The sequence below is a fragment of the Theropithecus gelada genome, chromosome X (assembly GCF_003255815.1).
Source record: "Theropithecus gelada isolate Dixy chromosome X, Tgel_1.0, whole genome shotgun sequence".
Taxonomy (NCBI): Eukaryota; Metazoa; Chordata; class Mammalia; order Primates; family Cercopithecidae; genus Theropithecus; species Theropithecus gelada.
Window position 1 is genome coordinate 151,284,345 of NC_037689.1, and position 22,857 is coordinate 151,307,201.

At 60.0% G+C, this 22,857-nt stretch overlaps 3 protein-coding genes across 8 annotated transcripts; 2 read left to right on the plus strand and 1 right to left on the minus strand.

Moving 5' to 3' along the window:
* The first annotated feature begins 906 nt into the window (after positions 1 to 906).
* SRPK3 (SRSF protein kinase 3) lies at positions 907 to 5,659 on the plus strand. 4 transcript variants are annotated; one of them, XM_025371761.1, is made up of 16 exons: positions 907 to 1,054; positions 1,126 to 1,256; positions 1,417 to 1,525; positions 1,655 to 1,742; positions 2,031 to 2,118; positions 2,677 to 2,783; positions 2,858 to 3,023; positions 3,125 to 3,150; positions 3,653 to 3,782; positions 3,872 to 3,919; positions 4,019 to 4,111; positions 4,192 to 4,292; positions 4,650 to 4,757; positions 4,834 to 4,903; positions 4,981 to 5,073; positions 5,236 to 5,659. In XM_025371761.1, the coding sequence occupies exons 1-16, from the start codon at positions 993 to 995 to the stop codon at positions 5,418 to 5,420; spliced, it is 1,605 nt and encodes a 534-aa protein (XP_025227546.1). In that variant the 5' UTR covers positions 907 to 992; the 3' UTR covers positions 5,421 to 5,659. The 4 variants fall into 4 exon arrangements, with proteins under 4 accessions (XP_025227546.1, XP_025227544.1, XP_025227545.1 ...); XM_025371762.1 differs by having other exon boundaries at positions 1,033 to 1,054; positions 1,193 to 1,256; XM_025371759.1 differs by having other exon boundaries at positions 3,650 to 3,782; positions 3,872 to 4,111.
* Positions 5,660 to 5,664: 5 nt separating this feature from the next.
* Positions 5,665 to 15,255, minus strand: IDH3G (isocitrate dehydrogenase 3 (NAD(+)) gamma). The gene is made up of 13 exons (XM_025371772.1): positions 14,977 to 15,255; positions 10,968 to 11,009; positions 10,722 to 10,733; positions 10,353 to 10,450; positions 9,869 to 9,981; positions 7,985 to 8,045; positions 7,733 to 7,865; positions 7,375 to 7,508; positions 6,958 to 7,060; positions 6,707 to 6,853; positions 6,268 to 6,362; positions 6,125 to 6,185; positions 5,665 to 5,860 (listed from the first exon to the last, which is right to left on the minus strand). Exons 1-13 carry the CDS (start codon positions 15,055 to 15,057, stop codon positions 5,759 to 5,761), a joined length of 1,182 nt encoding a protein of 393 aa, XP_025227557.1. The 5' UTR covers positions 15,058 to 15,255; the 3' UTR covers positions 5,665 to 5,758.
* Positions 14,267 to 19,278, plus strand: SSR4 (signal sequence receptor subunit 4). Of its 3 annotated transcripts, none has more exons than XM_025371810.1 (7): positions 14,267 to 15,317; positions 15,406 to 15,486; positions 17,164 to 17,282; positions 18,247 to 18,321; positions 18,516 to 18,605; positions 18,854 to 18,919; positions 19,115 to 19,278. In XM_025371810.1, exons 1-7 carry the CDS (start codon positions 15,299 to 15,301, stop codon positions 19,217 to 19,219), a joined length of 555 nt encoding a protein of 184 aa, XP_025227595.1. In that variant the 5' UTR covers positions 14,267 to 15,298; the 3' UTR covers positions 19,220 to 19,278. The 3 variants fall into 3 exon arrangements, with proteins under 3 accessions (XP_025227595.1, XP_025227596.1, XP_025227597.1); XM_025371811.1 differs by having other exon boundaries at positions 14,273 to 15,065; XM_025371812.1 differs by lacking the exons at positions 14,267 to 15,317; positions 18,247 to 18,321 and having other exon boundaries at positions 15,372 to 15,486.
* Positions 19,279 to 22,857: the final 3,579 nt, after the last annotated feature.

A 22,857-nucleotide genomic window follows, 5' to 3' on the forward strand; every position in this document is an offset into this window, starting at 1 on the left:
TATCACCCAAGCTCCACATTGAGCCAACAGACCCCAGGCCTCCAGTCCTTGCCCCCAAACCATGCAGCAGTCATGGCCAGCACGTGACGGGCTGGAACGCGTCTTGGCTGCAGGCCTTGCCCCACTGTGCCCTGGGTTGCCGTGGATGCTTCTGGGGACCCAATTTCTCCTGGTCTCTCAGTCATCACCACACTCATGGAGAAGTGGCTATGGGCTTGCTTGTCCCCAGCAGCGAGCAGCTTCCTGCTGCCTCCCCCATGTCTGGCTATGGAGCAGCCCATGGCAGGCACCTTGCAAATGGTGGAGAGGAAGAGCAGGTGCTGGGAGCCAGAGTGCCAGGCAGGGTCGCAGGAGCAGGTTCTGGGCTCGCAAGCTCCCAGGCCTTCCCTCAGCAGGCCTGGTGCCTCTGGTAGGGGAAATGAGGGGTCCCCATTCAGAGGGCACTGGGATCCCACTTGTCCTAGGGGCTAATGAAACACAGAAGCAGGAAGTGGCTGGGAGCAGCCAGGGATGGGGGTTCCCACGGGAGAGGAGCACCTCAAGGAGGATGCCCACGGGGGCATAGGTGGTCAGAGCTTGGCCTAAGGACCAGGTTGCCAAGCAGAGCACATCCCCACAGTCGGCACTGGAGAACGGGAACCCAACCTAGGGTACGGGTTGCTTCACCCCCTCGTGGACCTCCCCCTCAGCTGGGGTGCGGAGGCTAAGCCTGGGGGCCCAGTTGTCCCTGGTCCCCAAGCAGTAGCCCCCTCTGCCTCCAGGGTGGGCCTGGAGCAGGAGGGGGGCTCTGCCTGGGGGCCGGGCTCTCTGGGGCCGCCGTCGCGCCGCCCCCTCCTCGCGCCGCATACCTTGCCCACAGCCGAGCAGCTGGGAGGCTATTTATAAAGGCGGGTGAGATCAGCGGCCGGCCGAGGCTATAAATTCACAGGCCGCAGCCAGGCCCCACAGGAGCAGCCGCCCGGGGCACCGGAGCTGCGGGCTGCGCAGCCGGGATGAGCGCGAGCACGGGCGGTGTTGGGGACAGCGGCGGCGGCAGCAGCAGCAGCAGCAGCAGGTAGGGCTCGGCTCAGGCACCCGGGGCCCCTGGCGTCTCTCACGCTCACCGCCCACCCACCCCACCCACAGCTCACAGGCCTCCTGCGGGCCCGAGTCCTCAGGCTCCGAACTAGCCGTGGCCACGCCGGCGCCTCAGATGCTGCAGGGGCTTCTGGGCTCTGACGATGAGGAACAGGAAGACCCCAAGGATTACTGCAAGGGTGAGGCTTGGCCTTGGGCACATGCGGCCTGACGGCCACTACAAGGGACCCAGGGCAGCCCTGGGCCCACGTGGGCCAGATGGCCAATGGGGTCGAGGTGTTTGGGGGCCCAGGGGAGAGAGAACCCCCACCACCCCAATCTATCATCTCCCCTTGGCAGGCGGCTACTACCCTGTGAAGATTGGCGACCTGTTCAATGGGCGGTACCACGTGGTGCGCAAACTGGGCTGGGGCCACTTCTCCACTGTCTGGCTCTGCTGGGACATCCAGTGAGTGCCTCCTTCGCCTTCTGGGCCCAGCACTGGCTAGGATCCTGTCCCTGGGTTTGGTTGGGGCCACCCTGATCCCTGCCGTGGGTCCTGCCAGGGCCACAGCCTACAAGGGTCTCGGTATTACAGGCGCAAGCGCTTTGTGGCCCTGAAAGTGGTGAAGAGTGCAGGGCATTACACGGAGACAGCTGTGGATGAGATCAAGCTCCTGAAATGTGTGAGGCACCTCCCTACCCACTCCCAGCTCCCCTGGAGCTGCCTGGGGCCTGGCAATGCGGGTGCAGGGCCTGCTGGGGCTCTGTGGGGCAGGGCGGGGCTCCCCGAGGGGCAGCCTGCAGCTGGCTGTGCCAGAGGGGGAGGATCTGGAGGAACGGGTGAGGGACAGGAGGGGTTGGCGACCTTTCTTCCAACAGGGCCCTGCTGGAGCAGAAGAGGGATACACTGAAGGGAGCTGTGGGCTTCAGGGCAGGGTGGAACGTCTGTGGCCCCTTGGCTTTTACTCCAGGTCCGAGACAGCGACCCCAGTGACCCCAAAAGAGAGACCATTGTCCAGCTCATTGATGACTTCAGGATCTCAGGAGTCAATGGAGTCCGTATCCTTTGCAGGAAGAGCAAAGCAGTGTGGCAGCCAAGGGCCGGAAAACGGGGGCCCTCACTGCTAGAGCCTGTCTGCAGATCCACACAATGGGCTTGCATCCCTCCCAGTAACGCAAGCCTCTGGCATGACCCCACCCCCAGGTAATTGTGTTTACGTGGAGGCAGTAATAAGTTAGCGTTGATGGTCCATGGACGTTGCTGTCACCCCCAAACGGCAGGTGCTGCCTCTGTGGTGCTGCCTTCCCTTTGAGGGACTGCCAAGAGGCCCTATGGCATAACTGGCGTGGGAGTGGGCTGGCCCGAGAGGCCTCTGTGCCTGCTTCTCCAGCGCTACCTCTAGGATAACCACAAAATGCACCATCCCAACTGGTATACCTGTTGAGAGCGACAGGGACACTATCGACGACACCAGCATATTGGTGACCAGGACTGCCCCGGGGAGGCCCTGCCTCCCCTCCTCCGCATGGCCCAAGCCTGGCTGCTCCCCCAGCTGAGGGTGGGTGGGGCCTGAGCCGCAGCTGGTGTCTACTGTCCGCCCTTCACTCCCGGCCTAGATGTGTGTATGGTGCTGGAGGTGCTGGGCCACCAGCTCCTCAAATGGATCATCAAGTCCAACTACCAGGGCCTGCCCGTGCCCTGCGTGAAGAGCATCGTGAGGCAGGTGAGTGCCACCCACTAGGCTGCCCAGCCTGGCCTGAGGGGGAGTTCGTGGAGGTCAGGTGCAACCCTCCGCAGGTGCTGCATGGCCTGGACTACCTCCATACCAAGTGCAAGATCATCCACACGGACATTAAGCCCGAGAACATCCTGCTATGTGTGGGGGACGCCTACATCAGGCGCCTGGCTGCCGAGGCCACGGAGTGGCAACAGGCAGGGGCGCCGCCCCCTTCCCGCTCCATAGGTACCAAGGGTCCACATGGGGCTGGGTCAGGACCTCTGGGCCTGAACCCTTGCCTGAGTCTCTGTTCCTCCCTGTCTCCTGCTCCCCACCTACACTCCCAGTCAGTACTGCCCCCCAGGAGGTCTTGGTAAGTTGGGGGGCCCCTCTCTCCCATGCCTCCTCTCCCATCCGAGCCAACTGGAGGCCATCTCTGGAGCCACACTGGCTTCACTCCCCCCTTCATGCACTCCCACGGTGGTCATCCCGAAAGGCCGGGTGGCTGGGCGGAGGGTGACTCCCGGGATGGCTCAAATGCCCCAAACTGCTCTTGGTGAAAGGATGCTGTCTTCCCCGAGTGGCCACTTCCGGCTGCCTTAGCTTGGGCTGAGAGGGAACAGAGAGCACCCTGAGGCGGGTCAGTCAGGTCCTCCCACTCCTAATGGAGCTGTGGGGAGTGGGGCCACAGGTGGGGAGGCAGGGACAGTGGTGAGGAGCTGGTGCCAAGGGGCGCTGGCACCACATTCTGGTGTCCATGGGAGCCCTGGGGCCCGGAGAGGCCTCTTCCCTGGTGGCCATGCAGGGAAACCTCCACTTCATGCTGACTGGGGCGGGCGACAGGAACCCTGGGGTGACCCTGGCTCTGACAGCAGACCGGTAAGCTGTCCAAAAACAAGAGGAAGAAGATGAGGCGCAAACGGAAACAGCAGAAGCGGCTGCTGGAGGAGCGGCTGCGGGACCTGCAGAGACTGGAGGCCATGGAGGCCACGACCCAGGCTGAGGGTGAGGGGCCACAGGGGGTGCTGGGTCGTGGAGCGCAGCAAAGGCTGCGGGGCATCTGCTCAGCAGCTGCCTCCACCCCGTCTCCCTAGACTCTGGCTTGAGACTAGACGGGGGCAGCGGCTCCACCTCCTCTTCAGGTTGCCACCCCGAGGGCGCCAGAGCAGGTCCCTCCCCAGACTCTTCCTCCCCCGCCCCGGGGGATGGTCGTAGCCTCAGCCCCGGCTCACAGACCTCAGGTTTCTCTGGCTCCCTCTTCTCTCCTGCCTCCTGCTCCATCCTCTCCGGCTCATCCAATCAGCGAGAGACCGGGGGCCTCTTGTCACCTAGCAGTAAGTTGGGTGGCGGGCGGCGGGCAGGCAGGGCTGGCAGGAATCGAACCACTTCAGTCTCCCCGCTCTGCCTTCTCCAGCACCATTCGGTGCCTCGAACCTCCTGGTGAACCCCCTGGAGCCCCAAAATGCAGATAAGATCAAGATCAAGATCGCAGACCTGGGCAACGCCTGCTGGGTGGTACGCGCAAGCCTGGGAGAGCAGAGTGGGGGGCCCTGGTCCAAGGGTGGAGGCACAGGGCCACTCTTGGGGAGCCCTGCCCCAGCCTGCAGTGCACATGAACCATTGGCTGGGTGGGCATCGGTCCTGCCCAGTCAACAGCACCAGGGCTGTGGCCAAGGGCAGGGGCCATTAGGAAAGGGTCGGCCTCAGCCTCAGATCACTGGGCCTGTCCCTCTTGGAAGATCTGGGGACCCCGAGGCTCAGAGCAAGCCCCACCGAGCTCCTCGGGTAGGTGGATCGGGGTGGGGTAGGAGTCCGTGGGGGCGGGCCAGCCTTGGCCCTGGCCCCTGTCCCCAGGGCTCCCCTTGCCTCCAGCACAAGCACTTCACAGAGGACATCCAGACACGGCAGTACCGGGCCGTCGAGGTACTGATTGGCGCCGAATATGGCCCCCCAGCAGACATCTGGAGCACAGCCTGCATGGTACGCCCACCCGGGCTGCCCTGTGCCCAGGGCCACCAGCCCATTGGCCAGCAGCCTCACTTCCTCCCCCTTCCAGGCCTTCGAGCTGGCCACTGGTGACTACCTGTTCGAGCCACATTCTGGAGAAGACTACAGTCGTGATGAGGGTAAGGGATGAGGGCCCTGGGCTCAGCCGCTCAGCCTCCCGGCCTGCCCGCCCCCAACCTCCTCTTTCTGCCCACAGACCACATAGCTCACATCGTGGAGCTTCTGGGGGACATCCCCCCAGCCTTCGCCCTCTCAGGCCGCTATTCCCGGGAGTTCTTCAACCGGAGAGGTGAGGGCCCGGGCAGGCTCAGGCCATGTGGCTGCAGGGAGGGTGGGACAGGGACCTTGGACTCTGCAACAGAGGGAACACTGGGTCCCAGTAGCCAGGGCCAAAGCAGAAGGCAGGCCTGGAGACAGGGATAGAGCCTGACGCCCACTGGCCTGCCCACAGGAGAGCTGCGGCACATTCACAATCTCAAGCACTGGGGCCTGTACGAGGTGCTCATGGAAAAGTACGAGTGGCCCCTAGAGCAGGCCACGCAGTTCAGTGCCTTCCTGCTGCCCATGATGGAGTACATCCCCGAAAAGCGGGCCAGTGCCGCTGACTGCCTCCAGCACCCCTGGCTCAACCCCTAGGCCCGGCCACGGCTCCACCTCCAGCTCTCCGTGCCTTGAGGGAAAAGCGGCACAGCTCTCACCACCCTTCTGGGCGCCAGCTCCCCACAACCGCAGGGCAGAAGAGACGCTGGAGCCAGGCCCGGCTCTCAGAGCGTGTTCTGCCTGAGACCCCCAGGTGGGCCCTTGGAGAAAGTGTGTGTTCCTTTCTTAATAAAGCGTGGACTGAACATCGGTGCCTGGAGTGAGGGAGGCCCACGTCAAGTCTAGGCAGAAGCTGCTTTATTCTGGGCTCTGCCTACCAGGCTGGCTGGGGTGCTGGGGTGGGAAGGGGAATCCAAGGAGGTCCCAGGGCCAGCCTAGGCCTCCACGGCCCGGCCGTTGATGACGCGGATGTGGCGGATAATGTCCTGGATGGCTTCAGATGTTGTGCCCTGGCCCCCGATGTCTGGAGTGTGCATCTGTAAGACACAGGCAGGCTCGGCACACGCCAGGCCCTGCCACTCCCCGCTGTACAGGTGGCCTGGGGCTACCCACTGTCTCCCGTGGCATGCAGGGCTGGGACTGCCACAGGAGGGAAGTGGCACCAGCTAAGGGCCAGAAGGTGGTGCCGGATCCATTATCACCCTCCCCTGGGGACCGCGGTCAGTGCATGAGGTGGGCTACAGGAGGCTGCAGGGGGAGACTGCGTGGGGCAGCAGGGTAGGGTGCAAGGGGAACCTCACATTCTCATTGTCCATGGACGCCAGGACAGCCTTACGGATGGAAGTGGCATAGGAGTGCAGCCTAGAGGATGGGACAGCCAGGCTTCAGTCCCTGGGGCCCGGAGGGCTGGCCAGGGGCTCGCGGGGCACCAGGAGCCACTCACTTGAGGTGGTCCAGCATCATGCAGCTGGCCAGCAAGGTGGCCGTGGGGTTGGCGATGTTCTTATTGGCGATACTCTTGCCGGTGTTCCTCGTAGCCTGGGGAGGCAAGATGAAGGAGAGTGGGTGGAGGGCAGAAGGATGGTGACTCTGCTCCTGTGACGTGTCCAGAAGAGACCACTCCACAGGGACAAAAGCCCATCAGCGGGTGCCAGGGGCTGGGGGAGGGTGTGGGAACAGACAGCTTATGGGGACAGGCTTTCCTCGTGGGGTGGTGAAAACGTTCTGGAATGACACGGTGGTGATGGCAGTACAACCCTGGATATCCAAAAAACTACTAAATCATGCACTTTGAACGGGCGAACCCGATGGGATGAGTGTGCCTCAGTAAGTCTGTGAACTGGAAAAAGGCGGCAGGCTATGGCCCTGCCCCCAGTACTCACCGTTTCAAACACTGCATACACATGGCCATAGTTGGCCCCAGCCACAAGGCCTGGGCCCCCAACCAGTCCTGCGCAGACGTTGTTGACAATGTTGCCATAGAGATTGGGCATTACCATGACATCAAACTGCTGGGGTCGGGACACCAGCTGTGGGACAAAGAGGGGGCTGGCTGAGGGGCAGATTCGGGAGCATGGGTGACAGAAGCCCAGGGCACCCAGGGCAGGGGGGATAGCACTGGGCAGGCTAATACCTGCATGGTGGTGTTGTCCACAATCATGTTCTCGAAGGTGATCTGGGGGTAGTGGGCTGCCACCTCCCTGCAGCACTGGAGGAAAAGCCCATCGCCCAGTTTCCTGGTGAGGGGTTAGGAACAGGACACCAGCTTGGCCATCGCAAGTCAGCCGGAGGGATGGGGCATGCAGAGGCCCCAGGAGGCTGGGGTCTGAATTCTAACCTGTCCCTCACCAGCAAAATGGACAGAATCCCACCCCACCTCCCCTAAGTGTGGGCTCTGGCAATGCCTCGAGGGCAACAGGGCACTCGCCTGGGGTGGCCCCTCGGTGGGTAGCTGGGCTTTTGGACCACAAATCCCTGAGAACAGGCCCAAGCAGGCCACTGCAGCTGCTCCTGGACTACTCTCAGAGGGGTCAGGGGACAGGGGGCATACATGATGTTGGCCTTGTGCACAGCCGTCACTTTCTTGCGCCCGCTCTCCTGCGCCAGCTTGAAGGCATACTCGGCAATGCGCAGGGACTTGGCCTTGGTGATGATCTTCAGGCTCTCCACCACTCCTGCCACGCTCTGAGGAGGGGATGGGGAGAAGAGATCCATGTGCTACTGAAGAGCGGCACTGGCCAAACAAGCTGGTGTGACGGGGCCACAGTGGGAAGCACCTCATCTGCGTATTTCTGACTTCTCCCTCGGGCACAGCCCCTGCCCTCTGAGGGTACGCCTGTCCCTGGTTCCTTAAGCTCTCCCCTTAATCTTGACCCTAGGGGGGCTCATCCCGGGCCGCCCATGCACACCTCATGCTCCAGGCTGCTATACTCGCCCTCTGTGTTCTCCCGGACAATGAGGATGTCTATGTCCTTGTGCCGGGTCACCACGCCTGGCAGGCTCTTACAGTGAATGACATTGGCATAGAGGTCCAGGCTGGTGCTGGGAGTGGACAGAGAAAGAGGCTGCTAGGCCTGACAGGTTGCTGACTGGAGCCAGACTCCGCTGGCTCACCCCACCGTAGCCCCACCGAGCCCCCAGCCCGCACACCCAGATCTCACCGAAGGATGTTGTTTCGAGATTTGTGTGACGGTGGCAGGTTATGGTTGGTTTCAATGTTGCCTGCAAAACACAACACAGGCTTAGCGGCACTGCCCATCCCCACCCCACCTCAGCAGGGCAGCTGAAGTCTGCCAGGGTCAGGAGAAGACTTGGGGAGCAAAAATGCTTCATGGAACACTAGAATGCAAATTCCAGCCTAAGCCCCACAAGGCTACGTGCTCAGGGATCTCGAAGGGTGCCTGGTGGAGCAGGTGCTCCATGAATAACCACTGAGCGGTGGAATGAACAAGTCAATAAATGAATAAAGGCTGGCAACTGGCCAGGCGGCCATGCCATTCCCTGCCCAGGCTCTGGAGCCACAGAAAGTGACGACTCTTTATTAAACAGGGTGGCCGGCCAGGCTGGAGCTAGCAAGGTGGCCTTGGCGGTGTTACTGCCAGGACCCCGCATCAAGGCACCACACTCAGGGGCAGGCAGGGGCTGCCTGGAGAAGGCCACAGATTGGCCGGGCCCTGCCCTACGACCCAGGGCACCTGGAGTAAGGGAAGCAGAGGCTGGTGGCCACTGGAGACAGCAGTCAGAGGGTGCCAAACAGAGGCCGCCTGCTGGTGAGCGCCACCCCGCCCAGATCGCTCCACTCTGAGTGCAGGGGTCCCCTGTGGCTGGCACAAAGGCCCCTCCACTTGACTGCCAGGGCCTGGGGCTCCTCCTGGGTTCATTTTTGCTCACACGCTCCTCACACAGTGCAGGTAATGGGCTGAGTGTGCAAAATGAGCGATGGAAGCAGTTTAGGAACCTCAAGCGAAGCCCCGAGAATCCCTGCCTGGGCTGTGCCATCCACCCCCAGGCTGGCTGCAGCCGAAGCGCCAGGCAGAGGGTCAGAACTACATCTCTGTGATACCTGGTTTGTGAAGAAAGATGCTGAGGGTCAAAGCTGACCCCAGCAGAGATGACTGTCTCAAGAGGGAAGGAGGAGTGGGAGGGAGCCTGTCACTGGACAGGCGCACACACAGCTGCTCCCACTAGAATCCCAGCATCGTAGCGCAAACAGGCCCGAGGAGGCGTCCACCCAGTCTCCAAGCACAAGGGTCCTCTCTAGTCAGACAAGCCCTGAAATCAGAGCCATGGGACCTCACAAGAGTCAGCTCAGAGGGAGGTAAAAGAAATCATGCGGGCCGGGCATGGTGGCTCACGCCTGTAATCCCAGCACTTTGGGAGGCTGAGGCGGGCGGATCACGAGGTCAGGAGTTCGAGACCAGCCTGGCCAATGTGGTGAAACCCTGTCTCTACTGAAAATATAAAAATCAGCTGGGCGTGGTGGCACACGCCTGTAATCTCAGCTACTGGGGAGGCTGAGGCAGAAGAATTGCTTGAAACTGGAAGGCACAGGCTGCACTGAGCTGAGATTGTACCACTGCACTACATCCTGGGCGACAGAGCGAGACTCCATCTCAGAAAGAAAGCAAGAAAGAAAACAAGTAAGCGGCCGGGCGCAGTGGCTCACGCCTGTAATCCTAGCACTTTGGGAGGCTGAGGCAGGTGGATCACAAGGTCAGGAGATCGAGACCATCCTGGCTAACACGGTGAACCCCTGTCTCTACTGAAAACACAAAAAAAATTAGCCGGGTGTGGTGGCGGGCGCCTGTAGTCCCAGCCACTCGGGAGGCTGAGGCAGGAGAATGGTGCCAACCCAGGAGGTGGAGCTTACAGTGAGCCGAGATCGCGCCACTGCACTCCAGCCTGGGAGACAGAGCAAGACTCTGTCTCAAAAAAAAAAAAAAAGAAAAGAAAACGAAGGAAGGGAGGGAGGGAGGGAGGGAGGGAGGAAGGAAGGAAGGAATCACACCTAGGGCCCCATCCTGGCCCCTGGCCCTGGAGCTCACCCTTCAGGGCCACACGGTTCCGGCGGATGGCCATGATGGCATTGCGAATGTCCTCTTCATCAGCGTTGGAACTCACGTGCACCTCTTCAAAGTCCACTGGTACACATGCGTGCCTGAGGCAGAGCAGGGTCAGGGAGGCTGGCCCAGGCCCTCCCCGCACCTCCTCCAGGAAGCCTGCCCAGGCTACCACTCTCCTGTTGCTACCTGCCCTGACCTGGCTCTAACTGAGAAGGGACTGGGCCCACTTTCACCAACTGATGGGGACATGCTTGAACTCCACAATGCACACTGTGGCAGGACTGGTGCCACCTTCCCTAAGCCCAGGCCAGCCTGGCGGCATCACAGGCCATGCAACGCAAGGCCTGGGCTTACAGGTAGTCCTGCCATGGCCTCACCGAGTGCTTCTGGGCGCAATGCCCCTCTTGGCACAAAGTCCTCAGGGCCCCCTGGCTGAGGACAAGGCGGGGACCCAGGAGCTCCATACCTGAAGACGGACTTGACATGCAGCATGAGCTCCGGCCCAATGCCATCCCCTGGGATCATGGTCACTGTGTGCCGCCCGCCATACTTAGCCGACGGAGGCTGTGGGAGGCAGAGGGTGAAGGTGGGCCTTCCGGGATCCCACATGCCTCCAGCTCGGCCCCCATGGGCTCCAGCCAGTTCCCTTCTTCCCACTGGCGCTGACCCCACAGGCCACCCCGTCACAAGGTGCCAACTTGGGGCAGCCCCGTCCCAGACAGGGCTGCTCATCCAGGGCTCCTGGGTCAGCAGCAGCCCACCCCCACCTGGAATTTAGTCAACCCCAAAGCAATTAAGAGCCCCCTAAACCTAACAGGCAAAGAAGAATACTCACAATTGTTTGTTGCTAGAAAGGAGGAGAAAGGAAGAAGACATAATCAGCCAAGGTTCCAAGAGCAAAGCTGTGACCAGGAAAGTGGGGCCTTTTCCCGGGGGGATGCTGGCCAGTACAACTCCCAGAAGAGGGGTGGGTAACCCGTGGAGACCGCATCTCAGAGGACAGGACGCAGGCCGTGCGCACACGCGTACAACTGCGGCCACATGGAGACAGACACATGCATGGGCACGGGCAGGTACTTACTGAAGAGATGCTCCTTGAGGGGACCTCGTGGGCGCCTAGAACCTGGCAGAGAGACCAAACGCCAGAGGTTGGTTTGATGTCCAGCCCAGAAAGCCAAGTTAGAAGGAAAAACGGACCGTCCCCACTGTGCCCTGGCAGGTCCCCTGTCTGTGCAGCATGGCCCACTGCCAGGGGCACAACAGACAATTAGCTCCGAAGCCTCTGTCCCCAGGGCCGACCCGCTGGAGCACCCGGAAAGCAGAAGGCACTCCAGCCTCCTGCCTCCTTCGGCTCTTTTTTTTTTTTTTTTTTGAGACGGAGTCTCGCTCTGTCGCCCAGGCTGGAGTGCAGTGGCGCAATCTCGGCTCACTGCAAGCTCCGCCTCCCGGGTTCACGCCATTCTCCTGCCTCAGCCTCCCGAGTAGCTGGGACTACAGGCGCCCGCCACCGCGCCCGGCTAATTTTTTCTATTTTTAGTACAGACGGGGTTTCACCATGGTCTCGATCTCCTGACCTTGTGATCCGCCCGCCTCGGCCTCCCAAAGTGCTGGGATTACAGGCGTGAGCCACCGCGCCTGGCAGGAAAATTTCTTAAAAGGCGTGTCCCTGGCCGGGCGCGGTGGCTCAAGCCTGTAATCCCAGCACTTTGGGAGGCCGAGACGGGCGGATCACGAGGTCAGGAGATCGAGACCATCCTGGTGAACACGGTGAAACCCCGTCTCTACTAAAAAATACAAAAAAACTAGCCGGGCGAGGTGGCGGGCGCCTGTAGTCCCAGCTACTCCGGAGGCTGAGGCAGGAGAATGGCGGGAACCCGGGAGGCGGAGCTTGCAGTGAGCTGAGATCCGGCCACAGCACTCCAGCCTGGGTGACAGAGCAAGACTCCGTCTCAAAAAAAAAAAAAAGGCGTGTCCCTGCCCTCCCTCCTCTTTTTTGCTTCTGATTATTTTCTTGGCCAGTTATTCCTGCTCAGCGATGTTTGTAACATGCGAAAATTGGCAAACTAACCCTGGTAGAGCAGAGAAATCATTACAAAAAAGTACAGATCCATGACAACAGTCATGTTATCACTTCGCTGAGCACTTTTCCTTATTACAAAAGCAGCATGTGGTTGCTACAGAAAACGCAGAATAGGAAGATAAGAAGGTAGTACCCAGCCTCCAGCCTCCCTGCGACAAGTACTGTTGGCCCCCTGGGGAATGGCCCTTCGGCGTTAGAAATTGAAAACAAATGTGTAGGGACATCCAGCCATTTCCGGAAGGTTGATAACAGAAACCCAACTCTAGGAAGGCCTTCGGAAAAGACAGCTGGATGCCAAATGTCCCCAACGCCCTGCCTGGAAATGCCGAACAGCTTCAGAGCCAAAGCTGCCTAAGCCAAATGTGCCAGGTGCCAAGTGACCTGCTGTCCTGGAAGAAGCCCCACCTAGGAACACACCTGAGATGGTGGCAGAGCCAAGGTCTTCCCTGCCACTTGGGGATGTCCTGCCACTTGACCACCAGACAGGAGCAAACTGTTCCAGCCAATGGCAGAAGCATCACAGCCATTGGCCAAAGAGCCATGCCTTCCTGCTAGAAGTCCAGAAGGCTCGGGTGGAGTCTAACCTCTCCCTGTCTGTGTGTATCTGTATCTGGCCGGCATTCGCAAGGGGCCCACTTGCCCAAGCACTGACAGTGCAGATGTACCACTCATCAGTCCAAGCCAGGGGCTAGGAGAGTGTGACCACAAGGACCAGAGCCCTGAGTGGAGCTCAGCTGATCTGTGTGGCATCTGGATCTGCAACCACAGGCACAGTTGGGACTTCTCTGTCTTCTCTCTAGCGCTTGTCAGCATCTGAAATCATCTTATTTGGGGGCTCTTGTAAGCACGCAGAAGGTGGCTTCGATGGACCTTCCTCCAGGGAGCTCTCCCTGATGCCCTAAGGCTACTGAGCTGGGATCCTAAGGCCCTACTTACTCCCTTCCCTAGGTTGTCACTGCATTGCTCCCTCCTCAACCCCTGAGCCCGAGAGGAGGGGCCAAGTCAGTCTGGTCCAATACTGTTACCCTAGGACCCAGCACAGTACCTGGCCCAGAGCTAGGACATAAGGAACATTTCCTGAGTGAACAAGCACATCAGAAAATGAAGAAAGAACTGGAGACTAGGGAGGCCTCGGTCCAAATCCACCATCCACTCCTCTCGAGATGGCTTCACGGCCTCATTTGAAATTCACAGAATGGAAGTACCTACTTTCCGTGACTGCTGGAAAGATTAGGCGAGCGGAGGTGTGTGAGTTGCTCACAGTAGCTAGTGCTACATAGCATACCTGCCCCTTTACCCCACTGGCACCTCAGGTCAGAGGTCAAGGCTGGTGTCCCTGGGGGGTCACAGGTGGACCCCTGCAGCTCCCAGCAGTAGTTCCTCCTGGGCTTCAGCTGTGGCAGCGAGCCAATCTCCTGAGGGCATGGACCTCCCTCACAGATGGCAACATCACCACCAGGGCTGAACCTCTCCGCCACCCGGTCCCTGTGCCAGGTGTTCCTTTGGACTTTGGCAAAAGACCCAGAGAGCACTCCATATGGACTTCCCTGACCGTACTGTACAGATGCAGGCACCTTCCTTCAGGAGGTCGCAAAGGCTCTGCCTTGTGCCCCAACTTCCCTGTGAAGCCACCAATCAAAGGAGCCAGGTGTGAGGCAGGATGCAATATGCACACGCCTCCCGCTCTCCCATCACCCTTTCATAGTTCCACAGAAAGAAAGAACATCCACACCCCACATCTTATGCCTGCTGAGGCTTCTCTCTTTGACACATTTCTGTCGGACCATGTGCCAATGGTGGCTGTATGTTCTCCCATGGCGTCCAAATCAGTGGGATCCAAGACCTGGGATTCCTCTGTAAGGGTTCCCATACCCAGGACAATCAGTCTCAGGGCAAGGCACTGCCCAGCTACCCACCGTTCACTGTCCCCTACTCCCACCCCAACGCACACACAAGCACACACACAGGGGAGGTCAAGGAGGAGGCACATGTCTTCACCGAGAGCCTACAGGAGCCCAGTTGCTAGAGCCATCAGAGCCTCTGGAAAGCCACTATATGCTGCCGTCCTTTCAGCAGCAAGGTAGGAGAAGTCGGCATTGTCAAGAGAATTTCATTAGGCACAAGCATCTCCCCCAGAGGCCAGGAGAAAACACAGCAAGTAGAGGTGTCCCTGGTGAGTGGCAACAAAATCACGGAGTTCTGGAAGGTCAGAGTTGACAGGATCCTTTGAAAACATGAAGTCTCCCCTCTGGGTTCCAAAGGGGAAACTGTAACCCAGAGAGAGGAGAAACTGGCCTAAGGCCACGCACTGGGTCAGTGGGGGAGCATGGCCTAGAGGCCAAACCTCTTACCCATCAGGGCCAGGTGCTGGCTCACAGCTGCTTCAGATGGTTTCCAGCCCACCTAGGACCTAAATTAACCTCTTCTTAAATAAGCGTAAGGAAAAAGGACTCAGACCTGAATACGCAAGACCGCAGACCAAGAAGAGCAGAAGCAAAACCCCCGCAGCCTGAGAAACCCTAGCTCCTTCCCATTCCAGGCGCCTCGGGGGGAAGGCATCTGGGGCTCTAAGACTGTGGGAGGATGGGGTATGACTGGCAAAGTCCGGTTCTTTGCCACCGGGACAAGTGACAAAGCGGTCAACGAGACGGGAACCCATGGAGAAATTTGAGTCCCGGAACCGGATTCCCGAAGCGGTTTGAGAAAGGCGGGCCGGGATACGTGAGTGACTGCGTCAGAAGGGCTCTTTCAAGGACAGTAAGGAGGTGACAGCCGCCGTGGCCCACTCTCCCGGCCCGTCCGGAACCCCCCCGCCACCCGATGCAGACGCCCTGGGGGAGCCGGCCCAGGGCCAACTTCGGCCAATCCCCTCAGTGACAGCGGAGGCGGCCAATCAACCCCGGCGCGCAGCCCTCTCCTAGCCAATCGGACTCCAGACTGCTTCGGGAGCGGCTACCCCACCGCTCCCCTGCGAGCGCTGCCGCGGCCCCGTGGCCCTTTCCCTGCTCACCTCCCAGGGACGGCAGAGAAGGGCTGGCCTGAGCACTGCTTTCGCAGCGCCGCCGGCGACCGTCGCTACCTTCAGCGCCATGACGGAAAGTGAGAGCCTCCGCACTTCCCGTCACGCAGACACCGCTCTCGCGAGAGTTCGACGGGGTGCGAAGTTTCGGGCACCGGCGCGGGCCCGGTACTGCGCACGCGCGCGGTCTCACCGATTCCCACGCCCCCTTCCGGCGCCTAGAGCGCCGCTGCCGCCATGTTGAGGGGGGATCGCGACCAGCTGGGCCCCTGTCTCGGGGAGGGGCCACGTCAGTGCTGCCAGAGACGTCACAATGCCGGCCCGGCCCTTCGGTGCACGATTGGCTGCCGCTGTCACTTACGCGTCGCTCTTCCTCGTTTGCCCCTCGTGTTCATGGGAGCTCGTTTTCTTTTCCTCTAGGCAGAGAAGAGGCGATGGCGGCGATGGCATATCTCGGCGCCCTGGCGCTGCTCCTGCTGTCCAGCCTCTCCCGCTGCTCAGGTAGCGGCCCAGTCGGGGCTTCTTTCTGGCGAGCCTCTGACCCACCCCACGTGGTGTTGAGGGGAGGAGGGATGCGGGGGTCTGGCCTTTCGGGGTCCGTCGCTGAGAGCCGGGCCTTCCTCCGAGAAGCAGGCGGCCTTGGGACGCGGGGACCAAAGCACCTCGGGCACGTTTACCGGCAGCCAGGCTTTTCCTTGTCTGCCCATACGAAGAGGAGTCCCGGAGCCTCCACCGTGCGCCTGGCCCCCAGCTCCAGCACGGAACGTGACACATGTCCCCGCTCCCGCTCCCTGCGGGGTCGGACCAGAACGAAGCTCTGTAGTGCTGAGCGATCGCGGTCAAAAACGGGGCTGGAGGAGCCACATAAGCTAGGAAGGGACCTCAGTGAGGAGAGGGAGCAAGAACGGGGCGAGTTAGATGGGGAGCCAAAGGTGCGCAGGACCTTGAGTGCCAGGCCGAAGACTGGCCTTTCCGGAGGGCCTTGCCTTACCCTTACCAGAGTTTTCGGCAGAGCCTACCAGGGGTCCCGTCGATTTGCGTTCATGAGGGTCTGAGGCTCCAGAGTGTGTTTAGGAGGTGGCTGCAGCAGCCAGTCCTGGGCCCGGGGGCCAGGACTGGACAGGGGTGGCTTTCTGCACATTCCCTTTTCTGCCGTCCTTCAGGCCAGTAGCCTTGCTACCTGCAACGTTTTGCCAGCTTAACTGGCCTCCCTGCCCGCACCCTCTTGTCTGCCCCTCAGGAATTCCCTGAGTTATAGCCAGGGACTTATCCAGAGGACAAGCCTGGCCATAAAACCCTTTCGGGGGCTCCCCTGCGCCACAGGAAGCAGGCCCAACTTAGGCAGGACACAGAAGGGCTGGTAGGATCTGGCCCCTGAGAACGGCCTCCATGCTGTTCCTAGGGATCTGCCTCCTCTGGTCCAGACCCAGAGCCTTCTCTGACGTCCTCTGCTGAAGCGGTCATTCTGCCGGAGCATCACATTTGGACAGCTGGTGACTGAGAACGTTCCCATTTTGGGGAGCCTTTGTTTCACACCCTCTGATGTAGGCGGCAGCCTGTCTTTCCTGTGGGCCTCTGTGGTTATGGAGAAGGCTAAGGCAGAGTCCTTTCTCTCACAGCTAACAAGTTGTGCTTCTGGAACCAGAGCCTCTCCCGATTACTTCCTCAGGAAACGCTGGGGCCAGTCTTGGCCTTCTGTCAACTGGCCGGGGGCAGAGACCCTTTCTCATCTTGAAAGCCCCAGTGCATTGCCTGCCTGCAGCCCCTACCCCCGATGTCTCTGCTGAGGATGCCTTCAGTAACTCGTCCAGGCCGTTTGTGGTTCTGAATTGAGGCTGGCCTGGCCCCCTGGCTTCCGTGTCATAGGTCCAAGCGTTGGCATGTATTGTCCAGTGAATCCAGCGCCCACCTGTCCCCAGCACACGCGTTCGCTCTTCCTGCACACCTCCAGAAAGCCGGCCTTGCCCCTCTCCAGTCTGCTTTCACAGCCATCCCACCTACCTTGCCACTGCATTTGTGACCGAGCACTTGGATCTGTCTGGATCCCACCTGGAAGGGACAGGAGGATCCCGTGCGTCCCCAGCTGATCCGTGCTGTGAGGCAGGGCCCGGCCATCCTACCCTCAGACTGGGATACTCGAGCTGGCCTTACCCAAGCATCTCTCCCTCTTCCCTGCAGCTGAGGCCTGCCTGGAGCCCCAGATCACCCCTTCCTACTACACCACTTCTGACGCTGTCATTTCCACCGAGACTGTCTTTATTGTGGAGATCTCCCTGACATGCAAGAACAGGGTCCAGGTGAGACAGTGGGGTTTCAGACAGGAGGGCGGGTGGGGGTGCTCCTCACTGCCAGTTGATGGGGGACCCGTGTCAACAGAGATTCCAACTCTTGGGGTGCTGGAGAGATCAGGGCACGGCGATGCCAGATCCTAGCCAGTGTTGACAGGTCACCTTCCTCACCTGCTTTGTGTGCTGTGCCTACACGAGGTAACACTGGGCTCACAACCTGTGTCCCGAATGAGTATCTGAACCGGGAGAAAGGGCAGCCCACCCTCGTTGCCATTGGCCAGTTTGTCTGTGTGGGTGTTTTGTCTTTGTTTTTGTTTTTTGTTTGTTTTGAGACAGGGTCTCACTCTGTTGCCCCGGCTGGAGTGCATTGGCACGATCTTGGCTCTTTGCAGCCTCCGCCTCCCAGGTTCAAGAGATTCTCCCCTCAGTCTCCCGAGTAGCTGGGATGACAAGTGCTTACCACCATGCCCAGCTAAGTTTTGTATTTTTTGGTAGAGACAGGATTTCGGGTGTTTTAACTTCAAGATTGAGGAGCCTTGGTCTTGGCCCCTGACCTACGTTCCCAAAAGTCCAAAGAAGGAAATGGGGCCTTTTTTTTGGGTATGGCCCTCTTAGGGTAAAGCACCCCTTGGGCAGCCCACTGGGCATCCCGGACCCCAGCACCTCCCTTGTAGACTCAGGAAAATCACTCAGCCCTTTTGATCATCCCGCCCCTGCTCACAGTCAACAGGGTTCCTATGCGTCCAGTTAGGTCCGACCATGGGGATCTAGCCCTGTGCCTCCGTAGGGAAGACCGATGCAGAGGGCCAGTCACAGGATTGGTGAGTGTTACCTGGAACCTCCTGCCAGGGACACTGCAGCCCCCAACTGGGCCTAGCCTACCCATCTGCAGGCCGTGTGAGCAGCACACAGGGTTCCTCTGCCCACACCCAGAGAGGGCAGAAGGTGACCCTGCCTTTGTCTTCTCACCCAGAACATGGCTCTCTATGCTGACGTCGGTGGAAAACAATTCCCTGTCACCCGAGGCCAGGACGTGGGGCGTTATCAGGTGAGGGGCCAAGGGTTCCCTTGCTAGGGGGCTTCCTGCTCCCGGGTGTGACCTGAAGCCCCAGGGGTGGCCAGTCAACCAGGGCCAGGGGCTGTGGGCTCTGGCTGCTGGAGTGCTGCGGTGTGGGCACTGGTGGGCAGGGTGGCCCTTCCATGTCCACTCTGCCCACACCCTGCTCAACACACCCAACCCAGGTGTCCTGGAGCCTGGACCACAAGAGCGCCCACGCAGGCACCTATGAAGTCAGATTCTTCGACGAGGAGTCCTACAGCCTTCTCAGGAAGGTGAGGGCTCCCGCAGCCCACTGGGCTCCCCTGTCCCTGGGGAGCAGGATGGGCCGGGTTGGGAGGCGCTGGCAGTGAGTCCTGAGCTGGGTGGCCTTTCTGTAATCCTGTCCCCTTCTACTGAGAAGGGTCTCTCGCCCATTTCTCTCCTTTCCTTTTCTGGGCTCTGGCCAGCGTTCCTATCTCTTTCCCCTCCCCTTCCCACCCCCACACGCTGGGCACCCCTGACCCTGACACCTCCCTTACAGGCTCAGAGGAATAACGAGGACATTTCCATCATCCCGCCGCTGTTCACAGTCAGCGTGGACCATCGGGTGAGCGGCCTGGTCCGTCCTCCTTTTTGGGGTGGTTGGGCTGAGTGAAGGTTCTCATCCTCTCCACAGCCCCAGCTCCGCTGCTGGGCCGTGATTGGCCAGCGTGTCTTGGTTCCCCTGGTGGAGGGTGACCAGCGCTGGCTGGTCTGCTTGCCTATACCCACCTGAGCTGGCTTGTGATCTCCTTTCTTTCAGGGCACTTGGAACGGGCCCTGGGTGTCCACTGAGGTGCTGGCTGCGGCGATTGGTCTTGTGATCTACTACCTGGCCTTCAGCGCAAAGAGCCACATCCAGGCCTGAGGGCGGCACCCCAGCCCTGCCCTTGCTTCCTTCAATAAACATCACAGGACCTGAGGCTGTTGGCTTGCGTTATTGTGCCTTCCCCTGACCGGGAGAGCTGGGGGCCCAGCGTCCCCTTGTCTGCCTGGCCAGCAGAGGCACCAGGCGGGAAAGGGGCAGGCTTTGGTCCAGAACTCCCTTCCCTCCTCCCAGTGAAGCCCTCTGTCTGGTCCCCACAGAACCCTGTGTCCACCTTCCAATGTCTCTCTCCTGGTTCTGGTGAGGGCAGTAGGCTTGGCCACCTCATCCCCAGGTGACCCCACAGGCTCCATGGGGAGACAGCCAGCCTGGTCTCCATCACGGCTCCTGTGTTGGAAGCCCCGGGCCCAATCTGCGCGCAGAGGGGTTTCCCTGCACTGCTCTCAGGCACAGCAAGTTCCCCCACCCTGCCCATGCGGTGTGCAACTGTCTGGGCTCAGCCCCTCCACACTCCACACCCTGACCACACCACCTTGCTTCCAGTGTGCTGTGCCTTCATGGGATATTGGGAAAATACACACCCATGGCCAGGTGTGGTGGCACATACTGTAATCCCCACACTTTGTGAGGCCGAGGTGGGAGGATCACCTGATGTCAGGAGTCTGAGACCAACCTGGGCAACATGGCGAGACCCTGTTTCTACAGAAAAATTAGCTGCGTGTGGTGGCATGTGCCTGTAGTGCCAGCTACTCGACCTGGAGAGGTCAAGGATGCAGTGAGCCATGATCGCACCACTGTGCTCCAGCCCAGGTGACAGAATGAGACCTTGTCTCAACAAAACAACAAAAAACCCCACCTGTGAGGGGCACATCAACTTCCTCCTAGAGACTCCTCTCCCAAGAGCACCCGTGCCCTCAGGATACCAGGCAGGCATCCCGGCCTGACACCACACCTGCAGTTCATCCTGCACCTCTCCCATCAGCCTGTTTTTCAGCTTGGCACATGCTGGCTCCTGACTAGCTAATGGCATTCCTTAGTGGCACTGAAGGCCCGTGAGGCAGTGAGGGTCTTGGGGACCAAAGGGACTGGGTGCAAATCCCAGGTGAGCCCTTCCCAGCTATGGGACCCAAGTCAGTTTGCTCAGCTGCGAGGCAGTGACAGTGCCTACTCCAGGGTGTCAGGGAGTCCACTGGTATCAGCCACCAAACTCCTGATGTCTGGGTCACCCATTGGCTGTTACTGGAGAGAAATGGAAATGTCCAGAGAGGCTGTTTTTGTTGTTTGTCTTTTTTTTTTTTTTGAGACAGAGTTTCGCTCTTGTTGCCCAGGCTGGAGTGCAGTGGCGCAATCTCAGCTCACTGCAACCTCCACCTCCCGGGTTCAAGTGATTCTCCTGCCCCAGCCTCCTGAGTAGCTGGGAGTACAGGCGCCGCCACCAAGCCCGGCTAATGTTTTGTATTGTTGGTAGAGATGGGGTTTCACCATGTTGGCCAGGCTGGTCTCGAACTCCTGGCCTCAGGTGATCCATCCATCTCGGCCTCCCAAAGTTCTGGGGTTACAGTCATGAGCCACCGTGCCCAGCCAAGGCTGCTCTGGAAAAGGAGGGAAGGCCCAAAACCTGCCTGGGAGGTAGGGGCTCCTCAGTACTTCAGCTCAGTTGCCAGAGAGAGCGGCACTGTGAGGGGCCGGGGGTGTCAGGAGCAGGTGTAGGCTGCCTGTGACCTGGGTCTGTCTGCCAAGCAGAGTCTCGGGTAGGGGGTCATCTGTACAAGCAGGGAACCCTCTTCCCACCCCCAGGCCTTGGGAAGGGGGTTGGGTGGGGCCAGCTGCCAAGAATGGGCAGGCTCCTAGGAAGAGCTGGGCGCTCACCCCAGGACGATGCAGCAGGAGCGTTGGGGCTGAGGGGCCACACCAACTTTGCCAGCAGATGCAGTTTCCAGGTTCCAGAGGAGACCCAGCGGCCTGTGCAGGGCAGGTGGCTGGGGCAGGCCGGGTGCGGCAGGCACCGGCGTGGCTGTTGGGCACCCAGTTGCTCTTTTTAGTTTTGGCTCTGCCACGAAGCCTGATGGCAGTGGGACCAGGACGTGAAGTTGCTATTCCAGGGCATCGGTAGCCAAGTGCTGCCAGCCTTTCTGGCGCCACCTCTCCCTGAACCAGCCAAGGGACTCCAGCCTCCAGGCCCATCTGGGCCCACATCCCATGAACACTGGAGGGCACCCCACCAGAGGAAGAAGGAAGATGCCTTTAGGACCATCCAAGTGAGGCCCCCAGCAGCTAGAGGGAGGCCAAGGGAACAGTTTGACCTCCATCTCCAATCAACTCCGGCCAATGCTCTGTGGCAGGGGCTGGGCCCTTGGAGCCTTATTCCTCCGAGGGGCAGGGTTAGGGAGTTGGTCAAGGGTTGGATGTGCCAAGCCCTCATGGGGGTGAGGCCCTGAGGGGTGGGGGAAGCCATTGTCTCTAGCCCCTGCCCTCTGCTCCCCTTCCTGCCACCTAGCCAGCAAGCCTCTTCCCCTCTTCCCTGCTGGTGGGGTGTGATATGCCAGGCCTTCCCTCCCGGCGCTGCTATGCAGCAGAGAGGCAGCCGGCACCCTTGTGATCCAGCCTTCCCTGCAGCGGGACTCCAGGCTTCTGGGAACAGGCACGGGGACTTTTCCTTCACAACCTTCTTAGCATCTAATCTGTCACTGACTTGCTGCCCAGATCTCAGTACTTAGAAAAGTTTAAACGAAAAAAAATTTTTTTGAGACAGGGGTCTCACTCTGTCGCCCAGGCTGGAGTGCAGTGGCACGATCTCGGCTCACTGCAGCCTGCACCTCTCGGGTTCAAGCGATTCTCCTGCCTCGGCCTCCTGAGTAGCTGGGATTACAGGCACCTGCCACCATGCCCGGCTAATTTTTGTATTTTTAGTAGAGACAGGGTTTCTCCATGTTGGCCAGGCTGGTCTTGAACGCCTGACCGCATGTGATCCACCCACCTTGGCCTCCCAAAGTGCTGGGATTACAGGCGTGAGCCACCGCAACTGGCCTATATTGTCTTCTTTCTGGAGAATCTGAATGCCTCCTTGACCACTTCCGCTCCTTCACAGCAGCACTGCCCACTCCAGGGGGTACCACTCTCATGGCAGGCTGTGCCCATGTTGTCTGCGGAGTTGTCTTTGAGGCCCTGACCCTGCCCAGCATTGAGCTCCTGGCACTTGACAGAGCCCGAAGGTTTGCTGAGAGCTCCCAGGATGGAAGGGCCCTGGCAACAACGTGGGTATTCATCTATCTGGCCAAGACATCCACTGAGTGCCTTCTGCAAACTGAGCACCTTGCTAGGCACTGTGGGATCACCAAATGGAAGGGCAGCTTCCGCCTTCCAGAGTGGATGGCACCAGGCCCTGCTGGGCAGGATAGGACTGGAACCCACTTCTCTGTGGCATGTGCCAGCAGTGGGCCCCACCTACAGTTTGGTCCATGGAGATGACCATAGCCCTTGCCTGGAGGCTAGTCTGAAGTCAGGCTTCTGCCAGCCTTCTGCATCTGGTCACCACCCTGTGACTGTGACACCTCTGAAATGACTCAGGTGACTCTGGTATATCTCCTCCTGGGGTGCCACACAATTGCCCATGGAAGGTCACAGTCACTGCTCCTGACATCCGAGACAAACCGAGGGCTGCAGCATGGCTTTCAGTTGAC